Source organism: Notolepis coatsorum, assembly GCF_963971535.1.
Source record: "Notolepis coatsorum genome assembly, contig: SCAFFOLD_4360, whole genome shotgun sequence".
NCBI classification, from domain to species: domain Eukaryota; kingdom Metazoa; phylum Chordata; class Actinopteri; order Aulopiformes; family Paralepididae; genus Notolepis; species Notolepis coatsorum.
This window is the reverse complement of record NW_028171248.1, coordinates 2501-13697: the sequence shown is the minus strand read 5'-3', so window position 1 is coordinate 13697 and position 11197 is coordinate 2501. Positions and strand designations below refer to the sequence as shown.

Below are 11197 nucleotides of genomic sequence, written 5' to 3'. Positions count from 1 at the left end.
CGTCAGCCCCGGTGGTTCAAGAGGCTGAGCAGCAGAGGATATTACCTGCTCCTGACCCGTTGACCTCCGCACACCCCTGACTGTCACCCCCCCCTCTCTCCCCTCCCCCCTCTGCCCCGCGTCGCCTCAGTCTGCGTCACTCTGCACCCTAGTGGAGGGGGGAGGAACAACCAAAGACAAGGAAGGAAGTCCTCCCCGTATTAACTAGTCAGACTCATGTAAATGATAAATGGCTGCTTTTATATATATATTTTGCTTTTATATATATATATATATATATCCAATACATTTTTATACAATTTGTTACTCACATTTTCTACCCATTCACTCACACATTCACACACCGACGGCGGAGGCGACCATGCGAGGTGCCGACCTGCTCATCGGGAGCAATTAAGGGGGTTAAGTGTCTTGCTCAAGGACACATCGACACGCTGCCTGGCTGGAGGAGCGGGAATCGAACCGTATGTCATGTGTATGTCTCGTTGAGATGCCGGGGGAATGTGGGAAGCAGAGCGATGTTACATGTTGTTGATGTTAGGTGTCGCCATTGATGGTCAGGTGTGTGCTGGGTGTTGGGGAATGGAAAGTCATACGCTTATAGCGTCTTCCATCCCTCTTTTCAAACCATTACGTGGTGTCTGTTGTTACTGTTGTCTATTGTGTTGTTTTTGTTTGTGGTTGTTGTGCTGTTTTGTGGTCGTCTTGTATTGTACTATAGGTTGCATGGTTTGAAATAAATGAAACTGAACTGAACTGAACTGAACTCCTCCCTCCCGGCCTCCCCAAATGTAAATGAAGCCCACCTGCGATTCTAAACCGCCGTTTAGAATTAGCCTTTTTTTTTTTTTTTTTTTTTTTTATCTTGCTTATTCTGACAATTCACGTCGGTGCTGTGAACCGTTTAGCGCACGCTGTTCCCATTAAGCGGTATTATAGACAGTGTGTGCGGTGTGGTGTCGTCAGCGTCCTGGCCGCGGTGTGGAAAAACCCATACGTCATCAGGTGAACAGAACACAAACCAGACTACGTTTTGAAGACAGGAAGTCCGTCGTTAAAAGCCAGAACTTTATTCACACTCTCGCCCCCCCCCCCCTGTTCCAGTAATGAGAGGCAGAGAATTCCAATGTATACGTCTCCCTCGTGATTTCGGCGTGTTATTTACGACGGTTCGAACCGGGCCGTGTCAGGATCTACGTGGATACAGAACATCTATCGCCCCGTCGTCCACGTTACACTTCCGAGCTCCACGGGGGCGTTTAACTAACCTGTATTATATTTTATGTAACGTCCGAGATCAAAGGGGAAGAAAAGCATTACCTTTTATGACGGGCTCTCCAAGAGCGCAATTCAGTCTCAGCACATTTCCAGCAAAACCCCCCTTTACACTTTAACCCTTTCCCTACCGCACTACACTTTTTAAAAGCAACAACAACACGTCCCGGGAGACTTTTTGTAAAAAAAAAAAAAAAAAACAGCCCAGTAACCTTCTGTTTGCGGGGGGGAAAAAGAATTGTGTTACCACCACCACCACTCAGGAGGATGGTCAGAGAGGGCTGCTGATGAGCTCCGTTTGGGGATAGCTGCCTTGCCCTCTCACAGGTCTAGGCTGACCCCTATTAATCGATTAGTCGACTAATCGCTTGAAAGGAGCCGTAGTCGACTTAGTCAAAAAAAAAAAAAAAAAAAAAAATGTATATAAAAGAAAAGAGGCCTAGAAGCGTGGCTAACGCTAATGTCACGCATACCAGAGGCTAACTGCCTAAGAAAACAGGCACAGAGGCACTGAAAGAGGATTTCACCCGTCTAATGAACACACTAGACTAGACAAATATCAAGATGTATCCAATCAGTGGACCAATTGCATGCTTTTGCAGAGGACAAGAAGCCTTCAGTCGACTCCTTCAGACATTAAGCACCCCCCCCCCCCACAGCCCAAATGGAATGATAAATTTTTTTTTAATTAAACAAAAAGTTTTAAAATATTATACCTTTTTTTTCTTTTTTTTTGTCGACCAATAGTCGACTAACAACACATTTTGGCATATCCTAGTCGACCATCCAAATCCTTAGTCGGGGGGGGGGACAGCCCCTCACAGGTCACCCAGCCAGGAGCCCCTGCAGACGCTCTGCTCCGCCCGCCCCCCCCCCCCCCCCCGGTGTTAGTCTGTCAGGTCGGCGGGCTGCGGTCTGGTGGTTCCACATGCAGGGGGGGGGTCTGGTGGTTCCACATGCAGGGGGGGGGTCTGGTGGTTCCACATGCAGGGGGGGGGGTCTGGTGGTTCCACATGCAGGTGTTGCTGCACCCCGTCATGAGGAACATGGGGGGGGGGGGCTCCGGTGGTCAAGGTCACCCCCGCAACACCTGCTGTAATTGCAACCGTCGGTCCTCAGAGAGCACGGCGGAAATAATGCCCCCCCCCCCCCCCCCGCCCGCCCGCCCCCAATGTCATCAACTAACCCTTTCACTGCCACACGACAGAAGGTTAACCCTTTACTATCACACTACCGACGGGATAGTAAAGGGTTAACCTTCTGTAGTGTGGCAGTAATAAATAATAATAATAATAATAATAATAATAATAATAATAATAATAATAATAATAATAATAATAATAATAATAATAATAATAATAATAATAATAATAATAATAATAATAATAATAATAATAATAATAATAATAATAATAATAATAATAATAATAATAATAATAATACATTTCATTTGTAACGCACCCTACCTTCCTGAGAATCTCAGAGTGCGACAGACAGAGTTAAAAAGAATAAAATAAAAATAGATATATAAAAAAAAGAAGAACGCATCGCAGGACAACGTAAAAACTGAAAGGGCTGAAATGGGTCACAGGCATCAACAGGGTGTAGTGTGTGGTGGTGGTGGTCTTCTGTTGCGGCACACAGTGGAAGGTTAATTGCTTTTAGTGGGATACTATGACATTTCACTGCAGTCATGGTCCCTGGTGTGCGTGTGTGTGTGTGTGTGTGTGTGTGTGTGTGTGTGTGTGTGTGTGTGTGTGTGTGTGTGTGTGTGTGTGTGTGTGTGTGTGTGTGTGTGTGCGCGTGTGTGTGTGTGTGTGTGTGTGTGCGTGCGTGCGTGTGTGTGTGTGTGTGTGTGCGTGCATGCATGCGTGTGTGTGCGTGTGTGTGTGTGTGTGTGTGTGTGTGTGTGTGTTTCAAGTTTCAAGTTTCTTTAATAGTTGTCATACAGAAGTACAGAATACTTTTATACAAAATGCTTCTTACTGTTGCGCTCCAGAGACTGTGCAAGACAAGATAAGTATGAAATAAAATAACATAGTAAAATTAGAAGTAAAAAAAATGAGGTCACAGTGTTCAGTTTAGACATATGTACAATGTTCGATGCAGAATAGACGTAGTTACCATACAATATACAATACTGTGCAGTGTACTAATATACAATACTATATAGTGCAAGGCAGAAATGGAGAAATGGGACGAGGTGCAATTTAGGTACAATTCACAGTAGGTGTACGAGTTGTAGTGCAAATCCTTTATCAATAAATATAAAGTGTAAGTGTGTTTGTGTGATCTAAAGTGTGGAGAGTGGGTGCTGCAGTGTGTTGTTTGTTTGAGTGAGTGTGTGCGTGTGGGTGTGTGTGCTGTGTGCATTTGATGGTTGTTGCATAGTGATTATTGTTCGTTTAGCAGCCTGATGGCCTGGGGATAGAAGCTTCTTCTGAGTCTTTCTGTGCTCGCCTTAAGACTCCGGTATCGCTTGCCTGACCGCAGCAGTTCAAAGAGGCAGTTGTTCGGGTGACTGGAGTCTTTAATAATTCTCTTAGCCTTCCCCTTGCACCGCTTGTTGTAAATGTTCTGGAGGGTGGGAAGCCCCCCTCCAATTGTGCGTTCGGCTGAACGTGTCACTCTTTGTAGTCTGCTTCGGTCTTGTGCAGTGCTATTCCCAAACCAGGAGGTGATGTTGCCAGTCAGGATGCTCTCTATTGTACATGAGTAGAAGTTCCTAAGGATCTTCTGACTGACTTGGAACTTCCTTAGGCGCCTGAGGAAGTAGAGGCGTTGTCGTGCCTTCTTCACAACACTGTCAATGTGTGTGGTCCATGTCAAGTCCTCGGATATGTGGGCTCCGAGGTACTTGAAACTGTTCACTCTCTCAACCGGTGCCCCGTCGATGCTGAGGGGGCTGTAGTCCTTGACCCCCGACCTCCTGAAGTCCACAATCATCTCTTTTGTTTTGCTGACGTTCAGGGAGAGGCAGTTCTCCTGACACCACTGTGACAGGTTCTCTACCTCTTCCAGGTAGGCCCTTTCGTCGTTGGCAGAGATCAGGCCCACCACTACTGTGTCATCAGCAAATTTGATGATGGTGTTGTTGTTCCGCTGTGCTACGCAGTCATGTGTGTACAGGGAGTAGAGGAGGGGGCTCAGAACACAGCCCTGGGGGGCCCCTATGTTGAGCGTGATGGATGAGGAGGTGCAGTTGCCGGCTCTTACCACCTGGGGTCTGCCCGTCAGGAAGTCCAAGACCCACTGGCAGAGGTCATAGTTCAAGCCCAGGTCCCTGAGCTTGGCTATGAGTTTGGAGGGGACTATGGTATTGAATGCTGAGCTGTAGTCGATGAACAGCATTCTCACATAGTTCCCCTGCCTCTTGTCCAGGTGTGATGCTGCTGTGTGCAGCACATGGGCTATGGCGTCCTCCGTGGACCTGTTGGGGCGATATGCAAATTGCAGAGGGTCCAGGTTGATGGGTGTGTGTGTGTGTGTGTGTGTGTGTGGGGGTCTCTTTTGTCAAATCCATACTTGATGACAAGGGCAAATATCATGCTGTATCTAACCCCCTAATAACCCTTAACTTAACTAATGTATTAACTTAGCCTACTATCATATAATGTATTAACTTAGCTACTATCATCTAATGTATTAACTTAGCTACTATCATATAATGTATTAACTTAGCTACTATCATCTAATGTATTACCTTAGCTACTATCATCTAATGTATTAACTTAGCTACTATCATATAATGTATTAACTTAGCTACTATCATATAATGTATTAACTTAGCTACTATCATCCTATCAAACAGGCTTTATTTCCCTGATTAGAATGTCATCTTCTCTAACCCACTCATACTACGCTTCCTTCCATCGCAGGACTCGAGGGCAGAAACGACAGCTCGCAGAGAGACAGCGACCCGGACTCCCGCCTCCCCCGCCGGCCGCTGTGCCACCAGAGGCCTCAGTGCCACCAGAGGCCTCAGTGCCACCATGGGGACCAAAGGCCTCCTCCTCGTAGCCTGCGTGTCCGTGGCCTTCCTGCTCCAGCTCTCCTCCGCCGGCCTGGTCAAGAAGATCATCCGCCACCGCCGAGAGACCCTGGCGCCCGCCGCCGCCCCGAAGAAGAGCCAGGAGAAGAACCTCACCGTGCTGCCCGGCCCCGACCAGCCGGTGGTCTTCAACCACGTCTACAACATCAACGTGCCCGCCAGCGCCCTCTGCTCCGTGGAGCTGGACTCCCCCGGAGGAGGCACCGAGCTCCAGGAGAGGACCAGCGTGATGCGCGACACGGAGGAGGAGCGCGTGGAGCACACGCTGGACGGCGAGAACCAGATCGTCTTCACGCACCGCATCAACATCCCCAAGCAGGCCTGCGGCGGCGGCTGCGGCGGTGACCAGCTGCCGGACGTCAAGGACATCCTGAACCGGCTGGAGCTGCTGGAGTCGGAGCTGTCGGCCCTGAGGGAGCAGTGTTCCGGAGGCACCGCCTGCTGCGCCGCACAGCTCACCGGTAGGTTCATCATGTGCTGCTAATAACAATAACAATACATTTATAATGCACTCTATATCTGGACACCAAGTCTCTAAGACTGTACTTATGTACTGTAACCCTTTGACTCCTAGGAGAGGTGTCCACCAAGCCTTACTGTAACGGCCGCGGGAACTGGAGCGCCGACACCTGCGGCTGCGTGTGCGACGCCGGCTGGAAGGGCCCCAACTGCACCGAGCCGGCCGCGCCGGCCGAGTCCGAGTGCCCCAACGACTGCCAGGACCAGGGCCGCTGTCTGGACGGCCGGTGCGTGTGCTTCGAGGGCTTTGACGGGGACGACTGCAGCACCGAGATATGCATGCTGGACTGCGGCGACTACGGCCACTGCATCGAGGGCAACTGCATGTGCGAGGAGGGCTTCGTCGGCCACGACTGCTCCAAGACCAACTGCCTGAACAACTGCCTGGGCCGCGGGCGCTGCGTGGACGACGAGTGCGTGTGCGACGAGCCGTGGACGGGCTTCGACTGCTCCGAGCTCATCTGCCCCAACGACTGCTACGACCGCGGACGCTGCGTCAACGGCACCTGCTACTGCGACGAGGGCTTCACCGGCGAGGACTGCGGCGCGCTCACCTGCCCCAACAACTGCAAAGACCGCGGCGTGTGCGCCAACGGCCAGTGCGTGTGTCACACCGGCTACAGCGGGGAGGACTGCTCCAAGATCACCTGTCCCGACAACTGCAACGAGCGAGGCCACTGCTTCAACGGGAGGTGCATCTGCGACCCAGGCTTCGAGGGCGAGGCCTGCTCCGTCCTCTCCTGTCCGGATAACTGCAACGGCAGAGGCCAGTGTGTCAACGGAGAGTGCCTGTGTGACGCGGGGTACCAGGGCGACGACTGCGGTGATCTCAGTTGCCCTGACAAGTGCAAGAACGGCGGCCGGTGCGTTAACGGAAAGTGTGCGTGCGCCAAAGGCTACGCCGGGGAGGACTGCGGCGTCAAAACCTGCCCCAAAGACTGCATGGGACGCGGGGAGTGCGTGGACGGCAAGTGCGTGTGCGTCGTCGGCTTTGCGGGCAAGGATTGCGGCGACCTGACCTGTCCCAACAACTGCCAGGACCGCGGCCGCTGTGTGAACGGACAGTGCGTCTGCAAGAAGGGCTTCGCTGGGGACGACTGCAGCGAGAAGACCTGCCCCAAAAACTGCCTGGAGAGGGGCTACTGTGTGGACGGCAAGTGTGTCTGCTTCGAAGGCTTCACCGGCCAAGACTGCTCAGCGTTGACCTGCCCGGGGAACTGCCTGGACCAGGGACGCTGCGAGAACGGAGCGTGCGTGTGCGACGAGGGCTTCGTCGGCGAAGACTGTTCCGATGGTAACGTGACAGCTTCCAACAGACCATTTATTTACATTGGCAAACACACTCTACCTAGATTTCTACTCGATATAGCACAAACATGCATGTCTCTGGCTCTAGGATATTGGTCACATATTTTCTATGAATGAATTAGATTGCAGTTTAGTGGAGACGTCAAGTGGTGACATATGAGTTGTGATTTTCCATGGCCCTCGGCCACGTAGTGAACTGATGATCGTGTAATTATTCCCTGCAAAATCACTTACTGCGGGTCACAGACAAATGGCTACATATGGTCTAGCAGCTGCTGTTCGGAAGCCTGCCTCAGTCTGAGGTGGGTCGGAGTATAGTAGATCATATTTCATAATATATAATATTTATGATAATATACATATTATTATAATATTAGTTGTTCCCCCGTGATAAAGGTGCATTGTGCTACTAAGAACAAGATGCCAATGGAAGTGAAACTCTATGCATATTATTATTTCAGCTCTTTTGCGTTCTTCTGTAATCTGGTGTCTATGCAGCCTAACTTATTATATCAGCAGTGAACACAGTGGTTTCATTGTGATCCCCTTGACGCAGTAGCCATTGATTGTAGGCGCCAGCTTTCATTTGAGCCAAGAGACACATCTCTCTCTACTGACCATAATCCCGTGGCAGAATATAGTGTAGTGAACTGGATGAATCCAGAGGTTTCTGAACCTTCAAAGTGGCCTCCTCGCTCCGTCCTCTCTTCCCATATTATTCTATTCTCGCCCTCGACCACGTGTGTTTATGATGCGGTTTGATTTCCGTCGATGTGTGATGTCCAGGAATGTCACAGACTAAACTTTCCAGCCGTTAGATATTCCCAAGACTAGCGTAAGGAGGATGCCCTGGGGCTAGGGCTGTCACATTATTTTCTAATTTCTAATTAAATTTCTAATTTACATAAAAACACTAGATTCGAACTTGAAGGGAGAAATTCCAATAAAAAATAAATACAATATATATATTTTTTTATAATATTATTATAAAAAAGGTCAGGTCATATAGGTGAGACTGCGCTGAAAATAATGATACCAAACATACCATGGTAAAAAAAAAGTTGCCAAAACTTTGAAAATAGCTTAGACTTTTTTTTAGGTTTATTAAAAATATATATATATATATATATATTTACAATGAAATTCGAAATTCGAATTAGAACTTGTCTACAATTCTGCAATGAATTTCGAATTCGATTTTTTTGTTAAAGTGACAGCCCTACCTGGGGCATTGAAGGATGAGACCATGGCATGGTATAGAAGGATGCCCTGGGGCATTGAAGGATGAGACCATGGCATGGTATAGAAGGATGCCCTGGGGCATTGAAGGATGAGACCATGGCATGGTATAGAAGGATGCCCTGGGGCATTGAAGGATGAGACCATGGCATGGTATAGAAGGATGCCCTGGGGCATTGAAGGATGAGGATGATTTATTGAAAACAACCCCATGCATCAAGCTCAGAATGATTCATCCTTTAGATTCAGAATGATTCATCCTTTAGATTCAGAATGATTCATCCTTTAGATTCAGAATGATTCATCCGTTAGATTCAGAATGATTCATCCTTTATATTCAGAATGATTCATCCTTTAGATTCAGAATGATATGATTCATCCTTTAGATTCAGAATGATTCATCCTTTAGATTCAGAATGATTCATCCGTTAGATTCAGAATGATTCATCCTTTAGATTCAGAATGATTCATCCGTTAGATTCAGAATGATTCATCCTTTAGATTCAGAATGATTCATCCTTTAGATTCAGAATGATTCATCCGTTAGATTCAGAATGATTCATCCTTTAGATTCAGAATGATATGATTCATCCTTTAGATTCAGAATGATTCATCCTTTAGATTCAGAATGATTCATCCGTTAGATTCAGAATGATTCATCCTTTAGATTCAGAATGATTCATCCTTTAGATTCAGAATGATATGATTCATCCTTTAGATTCAGAATGATTCATCCTTTAGATTCAGAATGATTCATCCTTTAGATTCAGAATGATTCATCCTTTAGATTCAGAATGATTCATCCTTTAGATTCAGAATGATATGATTCATCCTTTAGATTCAGAATGATTCATCCTTTAGATTCAGAATGATTCATCCTTTAGATTCAGAATGATTCATCCTTTAGATTCAGAATGATTCATCCTTTAGATTCAGAATGATTCATCCTTTAGATTCAGAATGATTCATCCTTTAGATTCAGAATGATTCATCATTTAGATTCAGAATAATTCATCCTTTAGATTCAGAATGATTCATCCTTTAGATTCAGAATGATTCATCCTTTAGATTCAGAATGATTCAGAATGATTCATCCTTTAGATTCAGAATGATTCATCCTTTAGATGCAGGGTCTTGAGGACCTGTGTCACAGTGTGTATTGTGTCTAGGTGTGGGCCTTGGTGCCTTGGTGCCTTGGGGCCTTGGTGCCACTTAAAACAAGGGAAGCTGCGACCGCATTGCTTCTCTCTCTCACAGTCCGCATTTCTTTATAATTACCTCTCAGTACTCACACGGTGATACTGGGAAATATGCGCTTGCGAGTGTGAAAAGTAGAAAATATGGGATGAATAGAAACAAGAGAAAGTAAATATTGAATTATTCAACATGTACTATTCTGTAATGAGGATAAACGAAACGAGCCTCTTTCCCGTATGAACGCTCTGCTGGAACGGAGATTTGAATCTACCAGCAGGCCGTGGGAATCGTTTTGATACGAAACGGGGGCTATTGCCTCAACATTAAGTAGTTAATATTCACAAATACAATAATACAAAGAAAAAAGGATATGCTTGTGCATGAGAAAGCTATTCCCTGAAAACCACTGATCGCTAGGCCCGTCTCCGGCTAAGGATTTGCATAGTCGACTTTGATTGGCCGGAATTTGTCGACTACCCCCCCCCCCCCCCAAACAACAAAATAAATATATATATATTAATTATATATTTCTATAAAAAAAATCCATTTGGGCTGTGGGGGGTGCTTAATGTCTGAAGGAGTCGACTGAGGGCTTCTTGTCCTCTGCAAAAGCATGCAATTGGTCCACTGATGGATACATCTTGATATTTGTCTGATCTAGTGTGTTCATTAGATGGGTGAAATCCTCTTTCAGTGCCTCTGTGTTTTCTTAGGCCTCGCTGGTATGCGCGCCATTAGCGTTAGCCACGCTTCTAGGCCTCTTTGCTTTTGGAAAGAATGATTAAAAAATATATATATAATAATTATAATCTTTATTTAATTTAAATTTTTTATTCAACTAAGAGGTTGGCAGTCGACCACGGCTCCTTTCGATCGATCAGTCGGCTATTCGCCCTAGTTTAGGTCAGAGGTCAGCCCTACTGATGATGATCACCATGGCAAACATTCCCACACATATCCCCCTGACCTCCGACCTCTGTGTCTCCTCCTGCGCAGTGGGGCCGCCCCGGGACCTGACGGTGGTGGAGGTCACCCCGGAGACCGTGGACCTGACCTGGGTGAACGAGATGCTGGTGGCGGAGTACCTGATCACCTACGTGCCCACGGGCCTGGGGGGTCTGGAGCTGGACATGCGCGTGGCCGGGGACCAGAAGATAGCCACCATCCGGGAGCTGGAGCCCGGCGTGGAGTACCTGATCAGCGTCTACGCCGTCCTCAACAACAAGAGGAGCGTTCCCGTCAGCGCAAGAGTGGCCACACGTAATCACTCTCTCCTCTTATCTATAATCATTCATTTATTTTGGATATAGCGCTTTTTTCAAGGACCCAAAGTCGCTTAGGCAAAAGAGAAAGAAACAAAGGGTTAACCTTCTGTAGTGTGCTAGTGAAAGGGCTAAGGAGGGTGGGTATGGGTAGGGAAGGTTGAATGCTAGGGAGAAGGTAGGATACAACTACTGTAGATCATACCAGCAATGGTTGCTTAGGAAATCTAAGCATATTAATGAACATTTGATCATAAGCTCATGTCCATCTGTGGTCCCCTTTGCAGGTTGATGTTAACACACGGCAGACAATTACAAACTTCATAACCACAAGAACAGACAACAG

At 47.2% G+C, this 11197-nt stretch overlaps 1 protein-coding gene across 1 annotated transcript in view; it reads left to right on the top strand.

Annotated features, from left to right (window-relative positions):
* Nucleotides 1–5157: 5157 nt before the first annotated feature.
* Nucleotides 5158–11197, top strand: part of LOC311248302 (tenascin-like) — a gene marked incomplete at its 3' end in the record, with an annotated part of 6700 nt that continues 660 nt past the window's right edge. The window contains exons 1-3 of the mRNA XM_084339208.1: nucleotides 5158–5787; nucleotides 5901–7139; nucleotides 10586–10849. Coding sequence (XP_084195334.1) covers nucleotides 5268–5787; nucleotides 5901–7139; nucleotides 10586–10849 — 2023 coding nt within the window. The remainder of the gene's footprint in view (nucleotides 5788–5900; nucleotides 7140–10585; nucleotides 10850–11197) is intronic.